General features: G+C 46.2%; 3 protein-coding genes across 4 annotated transcripts; 1 reads left to right on the top strand and 2 right to left on the bottom strand.

Annotated features, from left to right (window-relative positions):
- On the bottom strand, positions 1-11,796 carry LOC111965105 (aggrecan core protein). The gene is made up of 7 exons (XM_023989107.2): positions 11,134-11,796; positions 4,992-5,074; positions 4,201-4,587; positions 3,155-3,329; positions 2,875-3,002; positions 2,487-2,780; positions 1-2,371 (listed from the first exon to the last, which is right to left on the bottom strand). The coding sequence occupies exons 1-7, from the start codon at positions 11,136-11,138 to the stop codon at positions 687-689; spliced, it is 2,757 nt and encodes a 918-aa protein (XP_023844875.2). The 5' UTR covers positions 11,139-11,796; the 3' UTR covers positions 1-686.
- Positions 11,797-14,501: 2,705 nt separating this feature from the next.
- isg20l2 (interferon stimulated exonuclease gene 20-like 2) lies at positions 14,502-20,749 on the bottom strand. 2 transcript variants are annotated; one of them, XM_023989111.1, is made up of 4 exons: positions 20,664-20,749; positions 19,238-20,122; positions 14,911-15,111; positions 14,502-14,749 (listed from the first exon to the last, which is right to left on the bottom strand). In XM_023989111.1, exons 2-4 carry the CDS (start codon positions 19,934-19,936, stop codon positions 14,648-14,650), a joined length of 1,002 nt encoding a protein of 333 aa, XP_023844879.1. In that variant the 5' UTR covers positions 19,937-20,122; positions 20,664-20,749; the 3' UTR covers positions 14,502-14,647. The 2 variants fall into 2 exon arrangements, with proteins under 2 accessions (XP_023844879.1, XP_070300106.1); XM_070444005.1 differs by having other exon boundaries at positions 19,238-20,030; positions 20,664-20,722.
- Positions 20,750-20,856: 107 nt separating this feature from the next.
- mettl25b (methyltransferase like 25B) lies at positions 20,857-25,636 on the top strand. Its single transcript, XM_023989108.2, has 8 exons — positions 20,857-20,961; positions 21,311-21,429; positions 21,528-21,744; positions 21,867-21,929; positions 22,048-22,185; positions 22,328-23,232; positions 23,942-24,126; positions 24,265-25,636. The coding sequence occupies exons 1-8, from the start codon at positions 20,857-20,859 to the stop codon at positions 24,378-24,380; spliced, it is 1,848 nt and encodes a 615-aa protein (XP_023844876.1). The 3' UTR covers positions 24,381-25,636.
- Positions 25,637-26,373: the final 737 nt, after the last annotated feature.

Raw genomic sequence — 26,373 nt, 5'->3', positions numbered from 1 at the left:
TATAGACTGTGCGACTCTCTTTAAAAAAAATTAAAAAAAACATTTATAGCCTATAATTTTATAGCCTTTTATAGCGTACCACCCTCCATCCCACTGCTGTCTTGGCTCTGAAGCTAAGCAAGGTTGGTCCTGGTCGGTTCCTGGATGGGAGACCAGATGCTGCTGGAAGTGGTGTTGGAGGGCTTGGTAGGAGGCATGCTTTCCTCTGGTCTAAAAAAGTATCCCAATGGCAGTGATTGCAGATAGTGCCCTGTGTAGGGTGCTGTCTTTCAGATGGGACGTTAAACGGGTGTCCTGACTCTCTGTGGTCACTAAAGATCCCATGTCACTTATCGTAAGAGTAGGGGTGTTAACCCCGGTGGCTAAATTCCCAATCTGGCCCTCATACCATCATAGCCACCTAATTATGCCCAGCTTCCAATTGGCTCGTTCATCCCTCTCTTCTCCCCTGTAACTATACCCCAGGTCGTTTCTGTAAATGAGAATGTGTTCTCAGTCAACTTAAAATAAGGGTTAGATCAAATTAAATAAATACGATTTACTCGCCGTTAGTCAGCACCTCCACCACCTTTTTTTGGGGGTGCGCCAGCTCATGCTTTTTATGTCATTCAATACCATTAAATATTTACTGCACTAAATCTTCAGTACATTACATAAAGAAAAGTGTAAAAAAAAACAAAAAAAACTTACACACAAAAAGGATTCTCTATGGACTCACCATATTCAGAGGTAGGGATCAGTACATAGGGGTCCATCTCCACTGGGCTTAGGGTAGCCAGGTTTTCTGACTCAGCAGTAGCAGAGCCACTGTTCTCCCCTGTCTGGATGACCAATGAGTCCAGTGATGTGGTATGCTCCTCAGGGAGAAGGACACTGGCACTGTGGTCCACAGAGTTGGTTCGGCGGTATTCAGGTGTGTTCTCCCAGTATGGAGGCTGAGTGGTGGACTGGTCAGGGAAGAGCTCCATTTCCTCGTGAGGTGAAGTGGAAGATACAGATGTATCCTCGACATCCCCAGCGATGGCTCCCTCAGGCCTGATAGACCCTCCTGATAGGTCGTAAGAGGTGCTTGGGTAGACAGTGTCCATGACATGCTCCACCTGGATGGCATGCTCATCTCCGGAGTGGTCCTCCTCAGGAGGTGTGGGCAGCCCACTTTCCAGTTGCTCCTCTGGAGAGCTGTCATACCTAGTAGTGGCTTCAACTCCTGATACATTAGAGCCTGCGGTCTCAGAGGTAAAAGTGTAGTGTTCGGTCTCCTGGGTGATCTCTGTTTGCATATGGCTTTCCTCTGAAATACCATACTGAGACTCTGTTGGCTTACCACTCTCAGGGGTTGTGCCAGGCATGGGATGTGGATCATTGGACCCGTCCACCTCCTCATATGCTGTGGTGGGCACGGGGGCCTCCAGAGCAGTCCCTGGTACACCCTCTATAGAGGGCTCTCCTGATTCCATGTTTGACTCTAACGAGGGCTGGTAGGGATCGGGGCTACCAATGTTGTCTTTATGAGCAGTTGTAAGATCACCTGATTCATAATTTGTCTCGGGAGAAGGTGGATACAGTGTTGGGTTTGCATTCAGCTCATCATAGGGTGTGACTGGGTAGTTTGAATCTAAGTTTGCCTCCTCAGGGGCAGGCTGATATGATTCTGGGTTGCTGACCTCTTTCTCCGGCTGCCAGGTGTCCTCTGTGGGCTCCAGGTCTTGGGGGAAGGATGTGGGGGTGAATGGGTCTTGGGGTTCAACCGGAAAGGGTAGCTCCTCGTGATAGACAACAGTAGGGCCCGGGCCATCGACAGCCCCCTGCTCCTCTCCAGGCTGGTCTGGGTACTGCTCCCCATGATCAACCCCCTGTTCCTCTCCGTGCTGCCCAGGCACAGCCTCCTGTTCCTCTCCGTCCTCCTTGATGTATGCCTCCTCAGTAACAGCCCCCTGCTCCTCTCCGTGTTCTCCAGGAACAACCCCCTGTTCTTCTCCGTGCTCCCCAGGGACAGCCCCCTGCTCTGGGTACTGCTCTCCAGGGACAGCCCCCTGCTCTGGGTACTGCTCCCCGGGGACAGCCCTCTGCTCTGGGTACTGCTCCCCAGGGACAGCCCCCTGCTCTGGGTACTGCTCCCCAGGGACAGCCCCCTGCTCTGGGTACTGCTCTCCAGGGACAGCCCCCTGCTCCTCTATATGCTCTGATGGGTGCTGCTCCTCTGGAATAGGGAGGGTAGTCAGGGAGCCCTGAGCTTCTTCGCTCACCACCTGCTCCGTCACCTGACTGAATTCCTCCAGAGGCTCAAACAGTGTCACAATGTCCTGGCCGATGTCCTCTGGCTCTGTTGCCAGGTAATCATGGGGAGATTCGGTGTGAGTGTTGCTGTTGCCTGTCAGATGCAAGGGCAATGAATCAAAGTTAGGCAAGAGGATGAGTTAGAATACAGTAGGAACTGCATTGGGATGCCACTACTGAAGCCCAGCATAACTTTCAAAACCTCTTACCTCGGAAGCAGTAAGTGTCGTGGCGAGTGTGTGCCTCTGGAAAGCCTGTCTGGTTCAAATGGCGATAGACAGTCCTGACCCCAGGCTCCCCTCCACCACAACGCTCCCTGGGAGTGACAATGGGGTAGCGTACACTCCCATCAGCCAACCACCCCGGGCTGCAGGCGTTCAGTCCGTCATTCCAGGCTGCATACAGCTGACCTGTGGTAGCCAGCTCCGCTCCCTGAGCCAGACAATAGGCCTTAGCTTCCCACAGGGTGAAACTTCGGGGGGCAGATCCATGGAACACTTCCCCTGTAGATACATGTATGGAGGGAGAAGTCCGTTTGTAATCATCTGCACTTGATCAAATTCACGAAACACTCCAATAAATAACATATTTTCCTACCCTCTATGTTCTCGACATAACAGTATACATCGTACAGCTCATCAGGTTCCAGCAGCCCATAGTTCCTCACTCCAGGATGCCCGTCCATGTCTCCAAAACATCCCTCTCGTGGCATCTGGATGGGATATCTGTGGAGAAGTGTCGATACTACATAGTGTTATACAACTGTTATAACAAAGGGGAAAGTCTATTGAAGTGGATGAAAGCATCTCTCTATCTGTGTCCGCTCGCTTGATATGAGAGAACATTTACAGTGGTCTTTTATCTGCCTGGCCTTTACCTCACTGAGTGGTCTGAGAGCCAGCCCGCATCACACTGCTCATAGCCACTGTGGTAGGCTGCCAAGAGCTGCTCTGGGGTGGCGATGTGAGCCCCGATCTCTTCACAGGCGTCCCGGGCCTGCGCAAAGGTAAAGGCATAGCGACTGGAAGCATCCCGGTAGTGGAACACCACCCCTGTTGAAGGTCCACAGTCTTGCCGTTATTTCAGGTTCAATATTTTGTGTGAACTACAGCTACATTCACAAGCATAGGCTATATCTGATTCATGAGGTTATAAACTGCTCTGGTCAGGCAATCCATCATCTATTACCTGCTGGGTGCATAGGGTGGGACAACCAATTCATCTCAGCAGAATTTGTATGACATTATAAAGGGACAGAAGTGTACAATAAGTGTACAGAACATTAAGAACACGTTCCTAATACCGAGTTGCACCAGAACAGCCTCAATTCGTCGGGCCATGGACTCTACAAGGTGTCGAAAGCTCTCCACAAGGGTTCTGGCCCACATACACACTGTTGAGCGTGAAAAACCCAGCAGCGTTGCCGTTCTTGACACAAACCGGTGCGCCTGGCACCTACTACCATACCCCTTTCAAAGACACTTAAATCTTTAGTCTTGCCCATTCACCCTCTGAATGGCATACATACACAATCCATGTCTCAATTGTATCAAGGCTTAAAAATCCTTCTTTAATCTGTCTCTTCCCTTTCATCTACACTGATTGAAGTGGATTTAACAAGTGACATCAATAAGGGATCATAGCTTTCACCTGGATTCACATGGTCAGTCAATGTCATGGAAAGAGCAGCTGTTCTTAATGATTTGTACACTCAGTGTAAGTGGTAATGTACAGTCAGTGTCTATGCTGTGTTTTGTAGGACATTCTCTGTCTCTCCTAGAGCCATCCTGTGACTGACAATTCTGACTGGCTCACTGCCTGCTGAGATACAAGCATTGACACACACACTCCTGAGTTGTTACTGTCATAGGTCAGGAACTCTAGCTTATCCCCGACATCTATGACATCAACCCCCTGCCTCACCTTTGACCTTGACCTGAGCCACACCGTCGGCATCCTCCAGGCCCTGCTGCACCTCACAGCGGTAGAAGCCAGAGTCGTTGTACTGCAGGCCATCCAGCCTCAGGGTGAGGTCGGCCGGGGAGGAAGCGTAATGGAGCAGGGAGGCTCGGTCCCTGTAGGCCTCGCTGACCTTCACCCTGTCCCCTCGGGCCACCAGGATCTCAGTCTCGTGCCCCTGGGACAGCACGCTCCACTTGACCCGGGGTAGGGAGAGGACGGCGTGGCGGCCATTCGTGTTGGGGGGCGGGTGGGACAGAGACACCAGGCAAGGTAGGGTAAGAGAGCCCCCCAAAACGGCAGATAAGGGAGGGGTCGTAGGGATGGTCACCTGTAGGAGTCTGGAGTCATCTGGTGAGTGCAGAATAAATGGGTTAAATTGCTGACTTTAAACAGTCAAAAAGTTCACCTTTTAAAAACAATTGGGGGGGGGGTGTCTCAGGCTGCAGTTGATGTTATTTTTTAAAGTCTGGAACCCATTTAAAAGTCTTGCCAGTTGCCATTTGCCGTCATGGTGTTGTTGAAACAAATACCGGATGAGACACTTCCTCTTCACACCTGGGCACATCAGTTAACCTTGATTTTTGCTGTTAAAGTCACACCTTCTCAAATAGTTTCCAGAGTGTGTGTGTCAGCAAAAACGATGAATGATCGGGGAGTGATTAGAAAGTGCCCCTATACCCTTAGAAGTCAAAGGTCATAGATCATTGAATGGATGTCAGTATAGCCGGGACTGACGGAGGCTAGTCACGCACCTGAGGCTTGGCTGGGGGTAGAGGAGGACGGTAGGACGAGCGGACAGATGACACACAGCAGCAAAGACAGGAGCATCTCCAATCTGCAATAGAGAGAAATAGAGAGGTGGGGGGGGAGAGAGAGACACAAAGAGAGAAAGACATTATCATTATCGTGAAAGCTTAATAGACAAATGGAGAAGTACTGAAGAGAAAGTGAGAAAGAGGAAAAGAGGTAGGGATGACTCCCTTAATAACTCTCAAAGGGTCCTGTGGCCTCTTTGGATACCTGGAGACAAGATAAGACATATACAAATATTGACTCATGCTTACAGTCATTCATCAACCTCAGAGTATATTACTAGACAGTGGCAAGTGGCCAGCTTTCACCAACCACCTCAGCCTCTGCGACCGTAAAGTAAAAACCGTGGCTAAGACATCAGCGCTGTCATTTAGCAGAGACCTTGAGAACGGATAGGATGGTGTGTTAATCCATCACATGCAACGTCAGTCCTGATCAAGCTGAAGTTCTTTTGAAATAACAAATATTCATTCTTCATTTTGACAAATTGATTTGTATGACAAGTGTGAGGGATTGTTCTTTAATTCTGCAGAATTTTGTTGAGCTTCCAATAAGTAAATTGATGAGTCTATGGATATGTCTTTGTGGGGTTTTGTGTTTTGCATGTGTATATAAATCTCTTTAAGTCAGGGAGTGTCATTAGTCAGATTGTGTGTGTGTGTAAAGTAGCTGTGTACTGCATGTGCCTTTTTGCATCAGTCAACTAGAGTGTGTTAGTCAGTAACTGTCTGTGTGGCCTTGGTGTTATCCAGCTGGCATGAGTCAGACTTTGGGAGCTCTCGAGTGTGAGCAGAATTCTGATGTCCCCCAAATTCCCCCAGGATGGCATGGCACAAAGCCCTTTCTCCAACTCCACTGCTTTATCATCGTTATATCCCTTTTAGCAACCTAAATGTTAAATCCCAACCACCCCCACCCCATTAACATTACCCACGCACCAAAGACACACAGACACAGCTACACATTTCCCCCACTGACTCGATAGGACCGCCACATTACCCATTCTGAGCAGGCCGGTGTATTCAAATAAGCAGTGCGTTTCTTAAAGGGTGTAAAAATGTAACGTGAATAGAGTCCCCCCACCCACTGGATGTGTTGGTGAATGAACTGYGCAGTCATGCTGCAAACCCAGTGCACTGGGTGCTTTAGTGATCACTCACAATTAGGGAACAGATTCCTATTATTGATCAGATCCCTTTTGCCCTCAGAGCAGCCTCAATTCGCCGGGGCATGGACTCTACAAGGTGTCAAAAGTGTTCCAAGTTGGCTGGATGTCCTTTGGGTGGTGGAACATTCTTCATACACATGGGAAACTGTTGCGCGTGAATAACCCAGCAGTGTTGCCGTTCTTGACAAAAACCGCTGCGCCTGGCACCTACTACCGTACCCCGTTCAAAGGCGCTTCAATCTTTTGTCTTGCCCATTCACGCTTTGTATGGCAAACATACACAATCGATGTCTTCATTTTATCAAGGCTTAAAAATCCTTCTTTAATTAACTTATCTCCTCCCCTTCATCTACACTGATTGTCTACACGTCAATATGGGATCATAGCTTTCACCTGGATTCACCTGGTCAGTCTATGTCATGGCCAGAACAGGAGTTCTTAATGTTTTGTACACTCAGTGTACAGTACATTGCCTTTATTCAAATGCAAGTCTAACTTCGGCTATATAGTCAATGTGAATTATTTATTCAACCTAAACTATGTAGTACTGTAGGTGGCATTCATGTATCATCAGACTATTCTATCTGCAGATATAGCCCTGTAATTCAAATGTCTTGATGTCCTAAAGTTTGTCTAAGGAGGAAGTGATGATTCTGCTAAATTGGAAATGTCTACTGACAGCCCACAGTAGATGGCCGAATAACTGTAAAAGTCACATCCAGACCCTTTATTCTCTTTTACAAGCAACCAGTGATGAGGTTAGAGGAACAGAATCTCAACCTATACACTACATTGCCTGTCTGGATTGTTGCTTCACTTTTATATAGAATCCTGATATTGTGGAAAATCACATCAGGAACTGGAATTAGGTCAAGAAGAACTAAATTAACTCGAAATCAAGGCAGAAATTATTGTTGGTTTTGTAGTAATCCGACTGCGCTTAATGATCAATTACCCAAAGTTCCCATGTAAAATTATGTTTTCTAAGTTTGAAGTTCAGTGACCTATTGCATAACATAAACTGTAAATCCATTAGTAAACATGGGGGTTGTTAGAGTGTGATCTCTACTAATACAGTAGAGAGGAGTGGTGATGATAGAAGTGGGTAAATTGCACATGAACGAAACTGTCTCGAACCTGTGAAGAAAATCATTGGGCAAATCATCCACATCATAACTGTCGGTTGAAATGAAATTGGGGAGCTGATGGATCTGTGGCAGTATCCATAACAGTAGATTGTGAGAATGTGGACAAGCAAATTAACCGTCATCCTGGCAGTCTTCCCTCTCCTACTTGTCTCAGATCCGGTTTCTAGGAAAATGAAGTCTTTTTTGTCCGGTTCCTCAATTACCCTCCATTCAATCTTCCTCAATCCTATGACTGTTAATGAAGTATATAAGCAGACAGCATTGATATGTATTCCTTTCCCCCAACCCCCAAAACATCACCACCCCCCAATATCCACACACACACACACACACTAGCGCTGGGACAATAAACCCCAAAATGATCGATACAGACCGAACCAAACATTTATCGAGGGCATTTTACTGATATCGATAATAATAAGTAGCCTTTACTAGAGGAATGTGAAGTTTGAAATGAAACGGGACAATGGTAGCCACAACATTCAAAGAGGTAGAAGTAGTTTTAAGTGTAATATAAAAAAGTAACTTGTAAACTTATCGTTCAACTTATCATTATCATGATAATTCAGTAAATTTATCATGATATGGATTTTTGTTCATATCGCCAAACTCTAACACACACACACACACACACACACACACACAGTAGTTTTCTTCCCTGCTGTGTTGGGCACATGGCCCTTAGCCATGACACATTTCCATACTCCAAGGAGAGAGGGAGAGGGCTTCCTCTGGGGAGAGAGAGAGAGAGGGGAGGACGCATCCCAGGCAACCTCAGAAGTGCTTAGACATGCATCACAAGTTGCTGGAATAACCAATGACTTCACCTTGGTCTGACCAAGAAAGGTCATTTCAGGCTGAAGGACTGCAGTATACAGTGTTGGTGATGGGGATGATGGTGGTGGGAAGGGGGAAGTGTGTGGGTGTGTAAGTACCTCTGTAAGTGGACTTATACTTTCTTGGACTGATTCAATGAGGGTTAGGAACAGATTATTTATCTTTTGGCTTAAGTAATGGTTTGATACATCACTCTCTATGGTCAAATAGAATGAGATACCGTATACACGAACACAGACACCTTTCCCACACAGCCTCTCTCCTCTGTAGCTTATCAAACACCAGCTGTCCTAGTCATTATTTTCGTATAGTTCCCGAATCTGAGTGACTCCCCCTCCTTTCATGGAAATGGCACAGACCACCACCGTTGCCAGTCTGCCACCCTCCATTACCCGGCCTCGTTCCACCCCACCACCACGCCCACCCTGCAATCCTTTCTCGCGTTACCTCGAATGACTCCATCTGCCCATCTCTAGGGGCAACCCATACCCCCTCACAGGCCCGGGCTGGCAGGAAGCAAAGTTGGGGGGGGGTTGAGAATGAGAAAGAAAGGGGCTATGACAGAGAGATAGGGGGACAAAACTGTACAGAGTGCACTAAGAGAGGAGAGAGACAGAGAGAGGAAGTCAGCAGGAAGGAAGCTTTGGTGTGATTCAGCAGTGCCCCTCCAGCAGGGCAGGACACAACAGAAGGTCTAGCTGAGGAGTGATATTAGCCATATTGCTATTAGCTTTAGCCGTTAGCCACTCCAGCCAAAGGAACTGACTCATGGAGGTGGATGAGGGGGCAGGGGCCTTGGCCCATTTGTAGCCTGTGCCACGGGCTGATTAGGCAGAAATGTAGGGCTTCTGAGCGCTTTAAGGGCTTATGGGAGACTGTCGAGGCAAACTGTGGCAACTCTCACACACTGAGAAGAATAACCCAGAAACCACAGCATCAAAGCATCTGTCTTGACAGTCTGGCTGCAAGGAGGATATAGCTACTTGATTGTACATAGGGACATGATTAGGAGACCAGTAAGGCTGACAACTAAGGGCATTATCTGGCCCTGTTAAAACTCAGCTAAGTGTCATCAAAGTGCACCTTTATTCTGATATGCCTCTACTTTCTTTATGGAAGAGATCATAATAATGGTCCTGTGAGGCTCAGTTGGTAGAGCATGGTGCTTGCTAAGCCAAGGTTTGTGGGTTCAATTCCCACAAGGGCCACACATACGAAAATACAGTATATGCTTGCATGACTGTAAGTCGCTTGGATAAAAGTATCTGCTAAACGGCATATATTATGATAGAGACCTGCTTATCGTTTCTCCGGTGACTGGTTGGCTGAATATTGAAATAAAAAAGTTTCAAACTGACAAAAATAAGTTAATTATTCTCTCTTTCTTGAACAGCAGAGCGCTGTCATGCACTCACCGTGCCCCCTCTCTCCCTCCACTCCATACAGTAGAGTCCACTTGGGTAGGCCATGCGTGTCACTTCCTCTGCTCACCTCACACCTCTCTTTATATTTCAGGGAGCTCCTCATGGCTTTCCCTACCTGGGGCCTGAGTGATGAGTACATCCAGGGGCCAGATTGGCCTTGGGGTGCTCTCTCACACGCAAACGTAAATGTTTACAGTTCCACTTTTCCATGTAAAAGTACAAGGCTTGTTGACATACTTGTTGTTGCTTGTTGACGTATCAGACAGGTCCTGATTGGGGCATAGTAGTAAACTAGGTTAACGTACTGTATGGGTCGATGTTAGTTCTTTTAAAACGACAACGTCAACTTAGAAACAGAAGTGTTGATAAATCAACACTGAGATGTCATGCGTGGAACCCAATCACTTGAAATAGCCTAAACATTGTAAGTGCCCCTTACTATGACGAAAACTAGCTAAATATGTATGCTGACTGTGAGAGGTGTAGAGCAATTAGCTAGCTACCTGTTCTAACGTAACTATCACTTGTCATTCCACAAAACATCTGTGTTAGCCCACTCAAATATCAACTGGCATCAAAAGGTCCAAGCTTTTGACACCCAGTTGTTCCCCGGGCGCCGATGACGTGGATGTCGATTAAGGCAGCCCCCTGCACCTCTCTGATTCAGAAGACACATTTCAGTTGAATGCATTCAGTTGTACAACTGACTAGGTATCCCCCTTTCCCTTTCCAGTTCAGAGATCTGTATGTCTTAATCAATATTTTTAAACTAAGCCACTGGTATTAATGTCAATACAGTAGTTGGTTGGGGAAAATAAGCTTTATTCCCTGTCACAGAATGTCCATATGTAGCCAGTTTGGAGTACAGTACAACATGTATTTCTATAAGTACAAGTAGACCTGCAACAACAGTGTGCATTGCCCCATGCCCCATATGACACCCCATGCCCCAGCAGGATGAATATGTATGAACTTTCCAATTTGTAAGTCGCTCTGGATAAGAGCGTCTGCTAAATGACTTAAATGTAAATGTAAATGATTTACTTAATAAAATCAGTTTGGAGGGAATCCTTACACAGTACTGTAGCAGGTACAATCTGTCTGAATCCTGCTTAACTGTGCTCAGCAAACAATGCATGAGGGAAATGCTATTTTACATTGAATAATTAAGATTGTGGGTTCAAGGGTAAGTCACAATAACTTTATATCAAAAAACTTCCATAAAATTGTCATTTTGACCTACAGAATAGCAATAACAGTAGGATAAAAGAGGTGATAGAAAATATTTAAATTATATATTTGACGAAAAATAGGCTGTATTGTTTAAAACGTTTTTCGAAAATGTCTCTAATTTGCTCTAATTATGGCAAAATATATTGAGGATTTTATGTTTGAATTATACAACGAAAAACATTTGTTGGCTAATTGATGAACAAAACGTGTTATTTTGCGACAGAAATGTATTACATGCCAAAAATATATGATTTACAAATCCATCACCTACCTCATTTAAACGACGCACTCAAATGATCCTTTCTGTGTACCTTTGTATTTTGAAGCAGACTCGACAGGTGCAACTTCTAATAAATATTTTTCCACCAAATTTGAATGAAATTAGACAATGAGTTGTCAGGTACGAGGATTCCCCATGTTGAATTGAAAAAGCTAAAGAACGACTTGAGCTCCGTCCGCCAGCGAAGGAAGCAAAGTAAAGACGGATTGGGGGGCAGAGAATTATGCACACCAAAATCTTGAACAGCCCACTTTCTTCCTCCGACCAAGAACACTTTCCCATTTGCGGGATAATGGAGAACGGGGGATGTGGAGGGGATAACGAAAAGACAACTCAATCACTCACAAGGATGCAGGTTGAAGGAATCACTTTACGGGGAAATAATATCAGAAGTCAATAGCCTGAATTCAAAGTTGCAAGTCAGTGTGTCAAAGCAGGACTCAGGATGCTTTGTGGTCCGATAAGCAACACATGTGAAGCGCATGATCCCACACCATCTTGCAGCAGAGGGCACCACTGAGAATGCTGAAGTGGGACTACAATAGAGCCCTATAGGCTACCAGCAGCGCCCATTCACATACTCCAGTTACCTATACTACAATTAAAAGATAACAGCACTTCAGTCTGCTGGTTTTTCAATCTTTCAGTTTTATTTAGAGCAATCATGCGTAAATGTTTAAATTGATCAACCAAACAAATTATTTGTTTCCATGCTGCAAATTCAGTGAGAAGAGAACATATGGTGATTTGATTAGGGCTATTCATTGCTTGTCATGAAGAATATGGCCATCGCTGATCACTGATAAAAAGGAGAGGGAATCTTCATTAAAATACTCCTCCTACAAGCTCCCCTGAAATATTGCAAGGCTTAGCAATTCAAGAAATTAGCAATTCATGCAAGACTGAGGGTTAACAGCTAACGGTGAACAATCTAACATTATCCTCATTATGTGCCCCTGCACAAAGGGATTAATTAAGGGTTAGTAATCTGGGATAATCTTGACTAACGTGGATGATAGCAGATGTTTTTGCTCAACCTGTCGACAACATGAAAGGCCAAACAAAGTGTCACAATCACATTGCTTTGAGTTCCATTTGGATGTTTATGCAATTTCAGTTTCCAATTTAACAAATCTCTATGGGATTCATCAAGACCTGTATTGGATTACTTGCACAACAATATTAGTGTGTGGAGGAACTATTTGTCCTTCCACAGCTATCAGAGTTAACCCAGTTTCCTATAAAAGTCAAACACATGATACAGGTTGAAATTACGTGGGAAACGATTATGTACAGATTTCCAACTAGACACAAAGCAGGACCTTGCTTTCTCGTGGACAGGCTGCAGAGTCAGAGTCATGATTCATGTCTGCTATGCTCACCACTTGTGGACAGAGGGTGGATGCTGGCCACCCACAGAGGTTTTAATGGTCCAACGGTATAAACAGACAGAAATTAGAAAAGTGGGTGTAGCATAGTAGTAGTGCTGAGCAAGAGGTCTTGATAAGAGGGGAGGGTGAATACTGCTTTGTTCATAGCCTTGCTCAGCTGACAGTTGCGGCCGAGTGGCAGGCTGTGAAGGAATTTAACATATAGGCATGGTGCGGGATGGTCAACATGGGTGCTGGGAAGCCAGTGGAACGGACGCCGCTGTTGGACTGCAGGCCCAGAGGCATGGATATGATTGTAGGCTGGCTCAGAGAGTCGCCCGATATTTTCGCCATGCACTTCCCACCCCCAGTCTAGTTCATTATTGGTTATTGCGACCATCCACATCAATGTTATAAACTGATAATGATGTGAGGGCCAAACATCATTGTAGAAAACACATGTAGGTTACAACTTTAACTTGCTCTGGACATACTTTCATTCCAGGCAACGTTTCCCAATTCATTCAGCTATATCCCTTCATGGCACAAAGACATGCATTCCACCTGCGATTAAATCTGATCACTGACCCGATTGTTCCACTGCTGTAATAATTTACTGCCTTTTCAAATCAACATTAATGAGAACCTGTTTGGCTCATCTCACAGGCTGCATACTTCAGCTGTGTCACTGATGAATGCGTTGGTAGAAGGTCATTTCTCAACCTTACGCAATGACTTCTCTGCACGGCACCTACAGGCATTTTGTGGCAGAATTTAGAGCGCAGGCTTCTCTGCCATTTGTAAAGGTCCACTTTGCGGTGCCTACAAAGTGGGAGAGGAGTTAACAGTGAATATGCATGAGACACAATTTATTCCTTGACATGAAATGGTAAAAACCTTTCTGACAAGAGGAAACGATGAAAAGCTCCAACAAGTCAAAGATTTTTTTGTGAAATGAATTGTCTTTTAACCTCAGTGGATAGTTGTGAAGAGTCAAGATAAAACAAGGGTCCACATAACCAGTGAATGGGTGGCAGCCGGGAAGACTGGCATAGAGTGGCGTGCCCTCTCAGAATCACTGATACATTCTGGAAAGAAGGTGTAATGTCCTGGATTTAGCCATCAGGAGCTCTGGCACAAGCGGTGGCGATACCGTGGTTTTCAGTTGCCTGCTCGGTCAATAGAGGTTAGGCCAAGGCTGATATGAGAAGAACAGAACGGTTCTCTTTGAATACCTAGCATAGGTCTTCACAGAAGGAGGGGGAAAACAGAACAGCCAAAGGCAGTAGCACAGTTCACACCCTGACCGGGGCACTGAAGTATAAGTCCACAGTCAGCTCCAACAGATGTCAACAGCAACATGAATCAATGGGATTTCCAGTTGAAATCTTTTTTAGTTTTGACACAAATGCTTTTAATTGAGTATTGCCATTAAGCTAATGCGTCGCTAAATTATCCACTGAAATGAAACTGGACGACAATGCATGATGTTTGTTTAATGACTACTGGGGCTGTAGTCTAATCACACCAGTCTGGCACACTGTTGTGTTGAATGGTGTCTTGGTAACAGTTGTGAGTCAATAGGACCAGTCTACTTTCACAAGAACCCTTCAGGAAAGATTCTAGAAACCCCTGTTCAATCTCAAGTCCCTGGACAGACATACAATTGCCTCTGTAATGGTTATTATCAATAAGTAATGTAGGCTTAAAAGTTTGCAATGGTCATTTATTTCTTTTTTCCCCCCATGTTTGCCATTACAATGCTTGTTTAAAACCAATTTCATCATTATACTGCAGTTGCATTAAAATCGATTTTACTTTCACTTAGAAGTGTCTGAACAAATAACTCTAGACAATTCAAAGCAAAAAAAATGTATCACAGTACTGTATTAGAAATTCAGTAATTAAACCGAGAAAATAGACTGCACCTGTGGCAGAGGACTGCCATCTTGTGGCATAGGTTATCCACCACAAAATAAACTGCAACCCTTACAGAAGTAGAAAAATAGACAAAAGTGGCTGAGGTGAGAAGTGGAAGACCTGATAGTGATTTCTGAATGTTAAAAATGATACGTCCATACCATCTCTCAACCCGTTCACCAGTTCAGTCCATACAGGCTTTAACTGGCTTTTTTTTATTTGGAGGCTAAGGTCCTCTCCCACTCCACCTCCACAACTTTGTACAGTTCCATGGTGGCTTTGGCGTCCTCCACAGACGAGTGCCCCTTCTTCCCAGTCTGAGAACACAAGGGGAATTTCTTCTTACTACAAAATAACATAAGCTACACAATAAGAGGTTTATTAGCTTACTACTTTTGTTGAGACTAGAACAACCCAGACTGAATCACTGTAGATTATATTCAAATCAATCCTGTTTCAATCAGAAGTCTCTTCTCACCTGGATGTTGCGGTTGAACAGGGCCTTGGTGAGTCTTTTCAGTGAGGCAACATCTTTCTCTGGAAAACCAGCCTTCTGGTTGAGGAGAGGAATGCGGGAGGTGTCCCGCGTTAAGACAGCAGGGTGATTGTAACTTAGGGATTTGAAGTCATTGTGGACAGCATGCCCTATTACCACCTTTCCTGCAAGGATCTTTAGAATCTATAGGAGGGGGGAATACAAAATAAGAGATCAAATAATATCATGGTCATGTTTAGTAAAGTAAAGGTCCAAATAGAATAGATTTACAGTCGCAGTCACACCTCGTGTTGAATGTGCCACCACAGATCCCAGCACTGGCAGTAATCGGGGCCACGATCCAGCCCCAGCCCCCAGGACTCTCTCACCATAGCAGACAAAGAGCTGATCTGTTGTTCTCACTGACCGTGCAACTGCTGGGGGGGGGGGGTCGTAAGCAGGCAGGGTGAAAGGGATGTTCACATGCCTGTCTGACAGAATCTTCGGGAGGAATGAAGGGTTGGGGCGGACTCCCACGGGGTCAATCCGGTAGCACTCAGAATTTACCGAAAGAGCATGGAGAGGTGTTTCAGGGAGGCAAGCTCCAACGGTTCGAAAGGCGGCTTTGCCAAAGCTGCCAAGACCACATCCAGATCGCCATTGAGCGGGTCCTAGCTGGACGCAGGTGACGAACCCCCTTCATAAACCTGGAGACCAAGGGATGGCGCCCCACTGGCCTGTCCATCCACCCAACGGCAGGCAGATATAGCGGCCAAATACCCGCTCAGTGTAGAGGCTGTCAAGCCCTCATCCAAGCGAGACTGCAGGTATTGGAGGACATACTGCACCCCGCATGACTCGGGCACAACCTCAATACCAGTGCACTAAGAGCAGAACCGCCAACGCAACTGGTATGCTGCGGTTGTAGCCGACGCCCTTGCGCTCTGCATGGTGTTCATTACACCCTCCTGTAGTCCTAACATGGATCATTGGTGCCGTTCAGTGGCCACGCCCACAGACTGAGGCGGTGCGGCCTTGGATGCCACAGAGATCCCCCAGCCTGAGACAGCAAATCCAGTCTCAGGGGAAGTTGCCAAGATGTCCCAGACAACAGGGACAGGAGAAGGCTGAACCAGGGTTGTCTGGGCCAGTATGGGGCCACCAGAAGCAGACGATGCTCTGCCATCCTGGTCCTGTCCAGCACAGCCTGGATCAGGGGAAAAGGGGGGAATACATAAAGCTCCAGCCCTGGTCAATTGTGAGCCAGAGCATCCAAGCCCAGAGGCCCTGGTGGCTCCGACATGGAGTACCACAGGGGGAAGTGTGCATTCTCCTGGGAGGCAAACAGGTCCACCTGAGCCCTCCCGAACTTGCCCCACAGGTGCTGCACCACCTGGGGATGTAGACTCCAGTCCCAAGGTGGCGGAGCCTCCCTCGAGAGCATATCCGCTGCCACACTCAGGATGTCAGGTACGTGTGCTGCGCGTAGAGACGCTAGACAGCCCTGAGAAGGAGCTCCCGTGCTGTAAGATTGAGGCGGTGGGACCTCAGTCCACCCTGATGGTTGATGTAAGCCACCACTGTGGCGTTGTCCATTCTCACCAGGACGTCTTCCTTTCAGATGTGGAAGGAAAGACCGCAGGGCCAGCAGTACAGCTCAGAGCTCTAATGTATTGATGTGCCTGCTGCTCCAAGGGGGTAGCCAACAGCCGCTGGCCGACCTGCCCTTGGTCACACCCCCCCCAGCCAATCTGGGAGGCGTCGGTGTCAACCAGCTCCCGGCGGCACATCCTCAGCATCTCCACCCCACCTGAGAGAAAAGAGCGACAGCGCCACCTCAACAATGCCCTGAGGCCCGCAGCTGGCAGTGACGGTGGTGCTTTGGGTGCAGCCGGTGGAAGTTGAACCACTATTGACTAAGGCCAGAGATGGAGCAGGCCCAGGGGAATAGGAGGGAATCAGCAACGAGGCCGCCGTCAGCAAGTCCAACAGGCGTTGGCAGGTCAGGGCGGATACCACCCGCCTCTGCAGAAAGTGGTCAAGGCAAGATGGATCGCCTGAACCCTTCTCGTAGGCAGAAGCATGGCCACGTTGGTAAGGCGGTCAAGAGAGCAAAGAGACCCATATGTGGCTTTCAAGCCTGCATCAAAGACTCTGGGGGTTCCGCCCTGGCAGTGGCCCAGTTCTCCTGCAAGGCCTCGCGGAACTTAGCAGAGATGGGGACAGATTGAGAGTCATCACTGTCCACCAGTTGATGTCCAGTGCAGTGGCTATCCAAGTGAGTAGGCTCCTCATAGCCTCTCGAGCAGCTGGGGGCGATGGCCTGTCTCACGGTGGTGAACAGTGCCAGCATTGTCCCCCGGGAACAGCCCATCACTGGCCAACAGGGAACAGCTGTTGCCGCCACCGAAGCTATCAACCTCCTGACGCAGGGCGTGCGCCCTCCGTTCAAGGTGGTCCCAGCTCTGCCTGCGGTGGCTCTGGCCACACTTCCTGGGAGGGGTACTGGGCCCAGACTAACAGGGGGAGGGAGCTCCCCCTGTTAGGGGCTCCTGGGGGAGGGAGCTCGTCCCCAGCCTGAGCCCAAGCCTGGCCGACCCACTCGCGCATGGCCTCCAATCGCCAGGCGCTCTGAGAACACCACACAAAACAGGCATCCAGTAGGGCGCTGCACCGCCCTCTCCGCTGGCTCAAACCCAGGCAGTGCATACACAAGGTATGAGGATCCCCAGGGGGATGCCACCATCACACCTGCCACAAAGGGAAGCCATAAGCTCAGCCAAGCCAACAAGGCCACTGACACCCTGGGAGAGCTATGTCGTGACCCGCTTGGAGGAATAGGAACCCTGTGAGGGATAAATTACCCAGTACCTCTGCAAACACAGGGGAAGACCCCAGTGGGAAAAACAGGCAAAAAAAAAAAACAGCAACCAGGTAATGGATTGATTTATTTGTCTTACTCCAACATTACCTACCGGTTTAATATTCAAGCAGTAAAAACAGCACCATATGGAGTAACCCCAAAGTTAATGTCTCAACGTAGTGTTCGATAATACTCGCACTCTGCAGGGGAAAGAACAAAAAAAAAACTGCAAGATAATTAACAGAGAATCGGCATGCTAAAGCAATTCACAACACACACATAGAACAAGTCAGTCGGCAAGTTGTGTAAGGTAAATTACAGTTTGTGGCAGCAAGAGCCACCAATATATTGATGCACACGGAGTCGTAGTGTAACGCTAACGAAACACAAGCACGACAAACCACGGGCGGAAGATACAGATCAACCACGAGCAGAGCACTCAAGAGGCGGGTCTGGCCATGTGGCCAGCTGCTCCAGGCTGCAAAACAGCCAGTGAGTATACTTCCACACAAGATATTACACTTACTAGTGACTTACCAAGCGAACTTCAGAAAGTTTGTACTTCAAACCATACCGACATCCGCCGAGAAAATGAAAGAGAACATGTCGCGGCCATGGGGTCTATATATAGGGGCGGACCCCAGCCGTGACACAGGTGTACACTGGAGAAAATCTGTAAATCCTCACCTCAGATGTATCCCTCCGCCACGGAGTGATACCAATATATTGGAGTGATCCAATATAGTGAAACATAACAGCCCAGTTCAAAATGAATGACACCGATTCATGGTGAGAGAGTGAGGCTTATCCAGACTGTTTTAACACTTTGTGACTTATGATTTCCCATTGTAGACAATTCAGTTGCAGTAATTCCGTAACTGATTTTTTGAGTAATTCCGTTAACCATTTGGTAACATAATTATGAGTTTGAATCACCTAATAATTCATAAACAACATTTATGTCAGTAAAATCACTATAACTTATTGGTAGGTCTACCATTACTTGTTACTTCTGTGAACTTTCATTATCCTCCTTCCTCATGAGAGAGAAGTTTGAAAATATTTTAAACATGTGGGCTTTTGGTAATGGAATTACAAGGCAATATTTATTAAACTTACAGGAGGTAAAAAAAACTTACCCAAAACTAAATATAAGTGTTGATAATAATTGGCAGGGGTCTTTACATTACTATGTTTTGATGTATTTCTGATACCTTTTAAATACTTTTTTTGGTATATGTTTTCTAAGGCCCCTTTTCCATCTGTTTATCCAGAAATCAAAGCCATTGCTAATATCACATTTTCAAGATGGAAAATGGTTGAAAAATGTATCTATGCCTTCATTTCCCCCAAATATATTCTTTGCTTTCATTTGACACCAAATTTGATATGCTCATAGGTCCTTTTCGGTGGAAAAAATACATTTTTCATCCTCCTTCAAACATTCTCCTCCAGGAGGCTTCTTACCTCCTTCCTGGCATGTTGAAATGGCATGGCTTTGACCAGTTGATGCCAGGAGATGCCACTCCAACGAGTCCGGTAGTCAGTGACTGCGTTGGTGGGCTTGATGTACCTGTCATACACCACGTCTCCATCATAGGAGACAATACTGCATCGTGCCAGCTCACTGTTGCGACCCTTGGGGCCCGTGCCAACCATCTCACAGTCCATGGCAAGGTACTTCAGGGGGTTACAAAAGGGGGCTGACCCTCTTGGGACAGGGGCGCAGTGTGCAACAGCCCTGGTGGGTGGGGGTTGGTGCCCCGGGGTGATAGTCGAAGTGGATTGCTCAGGATTGGTGGAATTCTTCACAGTAATGGTCAAGGATGTTGAGCTGCTTGTGGATGATGCAGGCTTGGAAGCAACACCTCTGGCATGCTCTGAACTGGGTATGTGATATGAACTTTTACTGTGAGTATTCTGAGTGTGAGCAGAGCTTTTGTTGTGTGCAGCATTGGGTTGAGACGGCCGATTGGCCCTGGGAGGTGGGCCCTGATGTTTATTCCCCTGTCTTTGATAGTGCTGGTTCTGCTTCTTGTTGAGGTAACCCTTTTTCTCCAAGAGTCGCCGCCTGTCGATAAATGCCTTGTGTTTGTTGCTTCCCGATGAGTCCTTACAGGGTCCACTGCTGCCAGAACAGTCCAGGTTTAACATCATGTCCGACATCTTGGAGGGGAATCTTCCTCAGCTGGGGCTAGGTTTGTTCTTGGATTAAAACTGTTGACGTCCCACTCCCTCCAACTGGACATAAAGGCCTTCACTGCTGTGCAAAATTAGGTTCAAATATTTGTTTTAATCAAATGTCATTCTGACCCAATTGTCATGACATCAATTGAAGCGGTATTGTGATACCTGGACAAAAAGAAAATAGATTTACGTTAAAAAATCAGCTGGTATGTCTGAAATTTTGGGAAAACATTCTAGTCATGACAAACAAAGAAGTTAACTAGCCAGCTAGTTCGCTGTTTATATAATCTAGCTAGTTTGGTAACGTTACTAGCTTAGCATGAAACACATTGAGGCCACGTAACTAACTAGCCACAATTAAGGTATTGAGGTATTTTGAAAAGTATGAGGTATTTTCGAAAAGTATGTGTAATCCGTGTAGTGTACATGTTAGCTTGATAGATAGCTGTTAGGATGATATTACAGTAGAAAATACGGCTTAGGCGAGCTAGCATTGGGTCCTTGGCTAGCTTACTATCTAGCTACAGTAATACTAGCTAGCTCTGATGCTAAGCTATTCGAAACAGCGACTCGAACATTAGCTAGCTAGGAATTAAACTTTATTCTCCAGACAGACTAATTTAACTGTATGTCTAAACTCATATTGTGTCCTGAAAATATGGTGCAGAAATCAGCGTTATACAACAAATTACACATATACACCGACCTATAAACATAGCACCATGCTACGACATCCTTAGCAGCTAAACAGTCGACTACTTCCGGTTCAGAGGTCGTGTTGTGAGGAAGAGCTTCTTATCGTCGTTATATAAAACTCTTTCACTCGGTTGTAATAGTGTATTGTTGAAATGTTTAATGTTCACACATTATAACCGATCAGTTGCCGATGCGACGGTCGAATGATGTGCTCACCGACACTTTCAGCAGAGCAGCAAAGAGAGTTGGCAAGAAATCTTACATATTTTCTGTCGACATACAAACACATCTCCGATTCCTTCATAATTGTACGTAGCAAGCAACTCATTATATTTCAGTTTTTTACGTTACGCTGCTGCAGGTTTTTATAAGGTTATTTGAGTATAAGATGATCACGTGATATACTGCTATCAAGTCTCGAGTCCTCCGCTCCAGGTTGAAGTTTCCCCTACAGATCTAGGTTTAACTTCCCCTCCCTCAAGCCTGACCCAAACCATTATTTGGAAAAATGCTAAACTGACCAAAGGTCAGCGTCTAGAGGGAACTTCACCCTACACCTCGTATTAAGCTTGATCCCTGGATCAAAGGGCCCCTGAATCGATTTCTCTAGCTACTCTTCAATTAATGTGTTATTGATCATGTTTTCTCCTGCCATAGGAATTCTTCAGTGAGGATCTATGGGCTACATTGCCTACCAGATGGCAACAGATCCTCTGTGACCTGTCACCCCCACAAATAGCTGACCTCCTATTGGACAGATTGAATGTGAATCGAAGGTATTCAGTCATACCAGTGTATTCGTTCAATTTGAATTGGATTCTATATCATAAAACAGTTTGAAATAACTTATACAATTGTACTTTTTTTATTTCAGCTACTCTTGTGTATGGCCTCTTTCACTATTGGCTTTCCGGGCCACCGCGCATGCCCTGACGTTCCCCAGGACACCCCAGGGCAAGCGGGGACATGAAGTGGGCATGCTGAAGCCAGAGGAGTTCTTGGAGAACAAGAGTCAGAGCTCACTGCTGGGACACATATTTAGGAAACATGTGAAACCCAAGAAGCAGCATGAGATCCGGAGTCTGGGCACGGTAAAGATGTGCATACTCATTTGCATATATATAGATGTGCATACTACTTTTTTATATATGCTGCTGATTCAAATAAGCATTTCAGTTGTTGTTGATACTGATCTGTTCATCTCTCTCCACAGTTGGTGAAGCAGCTGTGTGACCTGACAGACTGCAATAGTGTGGTGGATGTGGGTTCTGGACAGGTAACCTAATATTCAGTCTTGTTATCAGACCTAGGTGTCACACTATTACTTTTTGTAATCTGCCTAACAATGAGATTTGTCACGGTATATGATTGTGTATCCCTACTGGTCTCCCTAGGGCCATTTGACTCGTTTCTTGTCGTTTGGGCTTGGTCTGTCTGTGACTGGAATTGAGGCTGATTCCACTCTAGTTTCCATGGCATCCAAATATGATGGACAGCTTCTGTGGACGCTGGAGAAGGAGAGGCAGAGGAAGGTAATGCACCAGATCGCTCAGTAAAGTGCAAGAAAGGCACAGTTGATTGGCTCATACTAGGCATTATTAAGCAATTAGGTGAATATTGCTAATATGCAATGTAATGAAGAATTAAATATTTATACTGCTCTTACTCTTTCAGAATGGACCTCCGCTCTCTAGATCTGGCCCCTCACCCTGCCATGTGGCTGGCTGGGTCAACCCCAAAGCATCATGGAAAGACTTCGTCAAGCAGGTAGGAAATGGTAAATGTGTCTGTGAGGATAAGACCGCTCCGGCTGGACCCAGTAAGAAGAGACAGCGGGAGTTCATATCAGAAGCTGATCAGCAACATGGGCACGGAGACCAGCCTGTGTTGACTGCAGAATCCCTGGGTTGTTCAGACAATGGCCAGGCTGCATCCCCACTCAAGAATAATGACAATACATGTACAAACTCTTTTACTAGTGTAAAACATGAACCCCGGTCTAGCTCACTCTCGTTTCCAAAACGTCTCTGCAAGACTGAAGCCGGGCAAGGCCCATATGTCCACTCACTCTGCCAAGAGAGTTCATCCACAGAAGATGTTGTCTGCCCTGTAGAAGAGGGGCAGGGATGTCCAGATTTTATCCTAACAGGCCTCCATGCCTGCGGGGACCTCAGTGCCACCCTCCTTCGCCACTTTGCCAGCTGCCCTCACGTTCGCGGCATCACCTCAGTGGCGTGCTGCTACATGAAGATCACCACCAGTGAGAACCCCAACCCCCCTGGCCTCATAGCCCCTCCCCTATCCCCTTTGCCTACCAGTGAGGCATCTCACTCAGAGTTTGGCTACCCAATGAGCTCCTGGGTGCAGGGGTTGCCGGGACACCAGCTGTCCTATAAAGCGCGGGAGGGGGCGTGTCACGCCATAGAGGACTACATGCACAGGCTGCGGGAGGAGAGTGGGTTGCTAAGGATGCACTGTTATCGGGCAACCCTAGAGACAGTTATCAGGGAGGCGAAGCCAGAGCTGCGCAGGCCGGGTGTCCAGGCAATAAAGAAAGCACATCTACTACCCTTTACAGAGTGAGTGTTTACCCAAGTTTGTATCCATACCTCTTCAGTCTGTATCATTAGGCAGCATGATACCCAGTTTCTCCCCAATTTTCGTGGTATCCAATCGCTAGTAATTACTATCTTGTCTCATCGCTACAACTCCCGTATGGGCTCGGGAGAGACGAAGGTCGAAAGCCATGCGTCCTCCGAAGCACAACCCAACCAAGCCACACTGCTTCTTTAACACAGCGCGCCTCCAACCCGGAAGCCAGCCGCACCAATGTGTCGGAGGAAACACCGTGTACCTGGCCCCCTTGGGTAGCGCGCACTGCCCGCCACAGGAGTCGCTGGAGCGCGATGAGACAAGGATATCCCTACCGGCCAAACCCTCCCTAACCCGGACGACGCTATGCCAATTGTGCGTCGCCCCACGGACCTCCCGGTCGCGGCCGGCTGCGACAGAGCCTGGGCGCGAACCCAGAGACTCTGGTGGCGCAGCTAGCACTGYGATGCAGTGCCCTWGACCACTGCGCCACCCGGGAGGCCTAGGATGCAAACTTAAGAAATATATCCTTGCATATGTCTCAGACTCGATTTGGTATTATCCTTGTGTATAATGATAATTTTGATGATCACATTTAGGAATTCAATATCTGCGTTCTCTCTATATCGCCTTTAGGTCAAACATGATCATCTATCTTATATGTACCCCTGACCCCCTCTCACCATGTACCCACAGGTATGCCCGTCTGGGTCTGCCCCGCGTTGGCCTGCCCCCTGACTTGCCCCTGGACACCTGCAGAGTGGAGGCCATGCTGAGGCAGGAGGGTCGTGTGGTGGTCTACTTCAGCCTGGCTCTGCTACTGGCACCGGTGGTGGAGACACTGGTGCTGCTGGACAGGATGCTATACCTGCAGGAGAAAGGTGAGGACATGTACAGAGACTGTGTATTATCAGATCTTAATGTATACTGATATTGTATCTGGATTCCATACATCATTTTTTGTGGGCCCAGTGCTAACAGTAAAGGTGTTATTTGTTATTGCTTGATTGTTGGTGTAGGTATAAAGAGTCAGCTGGTGCCACTCTTTGACCCTGCGTTCTCTCCCCGAAACCTGGTACTGATGGCTTTGAAGCAGCCGACAAGCGACAAAGAGACTGAGTGCACCCTTCCATAACCAAGGACACCTCTAAAACTGTGTGTTGTGTTCAGAGTTTACACCCTTACTCATTGGTGCTCAAGGACTTGAGTGTAAGTTTAGAAGTGAGTAGCTGTGTCTGAATATCCATACTAGCGTAGTACATACTTCAACTGCATACTATGTACACATTGTCGCAAACTATTTTGCACGTACCGTCTGAATAGAATAGTAATGGAGTTATAGTTGTCTTGATGTCCTTTGGGTTGTGAACCATACACATGGGAAACGTGTGTGAAAAACCCAGCAGCGTTGCAGTTCTTGACACAAACCAGTGCACTTGGCACCTACTACCATACCCTGTTCAAAGGCACTTAAATCTGGTTTTTGTTTCATTAACATATTTAGTGAAAGCCAAGTGCATATAGAAATTAAATCAAATACCCTAGTACACACACCAAAACTTTTCAAATGTTCAAATCGACAACAAAAAAACTTAGTCAGGTGCATTGCAAATTCAAAACTGCTGGACAGCAACATAAAACTAAAGCACTGATAATTGGGAACAACATCAGAACACTTTAATGAGAACAGATAAACTTTGTGTAAAAATTTTTTTTTCAAAAGATGTAGCCTATGATGCAACACTCATGATCACTTTAAAGAGAACAAAAACTACTTGGCCTACATTACATTTGAACACCACCGCAGAAGCGTTGCTATTTGGCATCTTCCTAATTAAGTTGCCTAATTTTGTTTGGCCCTAGGTCTAAGTAGCCAATCACTCGCAGCCCACCTCTTCCAATGCATTGTGGAAAAATGTGCATCGAATTCTACTAGATGAGCTGAAATGAGTAACATTTAAACCATACTTGATTTTTAAAAATTGCATACTATAAAACTTTGTTTTCCCATACTGAGAATGCGTCATGCACAATTGCATTGTTTCATGTTATTTGGTAATTTTGGTAGCACATCCCCATATCTGGTTGTCAAAGCTGAAATAAGGATGACATCTGGGTATTTAAAGTATACTTGATTTTCAAAATGTTGCATACTCAAAATATTTAGGATGCAAGTATGGGTATTCAGACATGGCCAGAGTCAAATTACTAATATTTCATCACAGAATGTGGAAAGAAGTGAAGGGCACTCAACCAACTTGAGTCAAGGTGCAACCCTACACAATGCAACTGCTTTTTCATATTCATGTCTGGACAAAATTGCTTGAAGGGAGAGAATGTGCCCCTTTTGTCAAATTGTGTAAATGAATAAAGACTAGTATTTAGACTTCACCAGATGAATTCTTAGTTATTTTCCAAAGCCTGTTTCCAGTAGTCATTAATTATTGCCATTGCTCATGAATTTTTTCAGGGATTGACACATTCATATCGACCTGTAGTTTTGAAGGATTAGTCCAACTTAGCCAATGTATTTTACACAGCAGTCATCCATGAAACCCCTGACCTGTTGCTCATTTTAAGCCGGCAAGCTCTAGACATCTCAACCTTATCCACGGACCTAGTTTGTTGGTGCTATTCGATTTATTCAATCAGCTAGAGTTGCACCAACTACTCTGCATCAGTACATCTTGATCAACCACATCTTTTAAGTTGCCACATACCATTGGTCGTATCCTACTTGTGTCCATGACTCATGACCACAATGTGCCATATAGACATCTTGATGTACCTCTAACTATTGAACCACAAATAGTTTGAATTTTACAGTCTGCAGTAGTCATTAATTGTTGCCATTGTTCATGGAAAGAAGCTACATCAGTTTGTTACAGGGCGTGTTTAACACAACTGAAGCATCCTGACTTAGGTCACAGATGCCAGTTTTAAGTTGTCAGACTGCAGTGTTCTGTTGCTGCCGACGCATCGTCACAGAATCTAAAGCAGTTTCTCTTTTGCAAGTTGGATTTATAGCAAGCCTCGCATGTCATTAAGATTGTCTGTCTGGCTGTCTGTATTCTTATCAGTTTCACCAGTCTGCATCGTGGGAACTTGGTTCAGAACTGTTTGTTTTT

This window comes from Salvelinus sp. IW2-2015, linkage group LG6.1 (genome assembly GCF_002910315.2).
Source record: "Salvelinus sp. IW2-2015 linkage group LG6.1, ASM291031v2, whole genome shotgun sequence".
Lineage (NCBI taxonomy): Eukaryota > Metazoa > Chordata > Actinopteri > Salmoniformes > Salmonidae > Salvelinus > Salvelinus sp. IW2-2015.
This window is presented reverse-complemented; position numbering and strand designations above follow the sequence as displayed.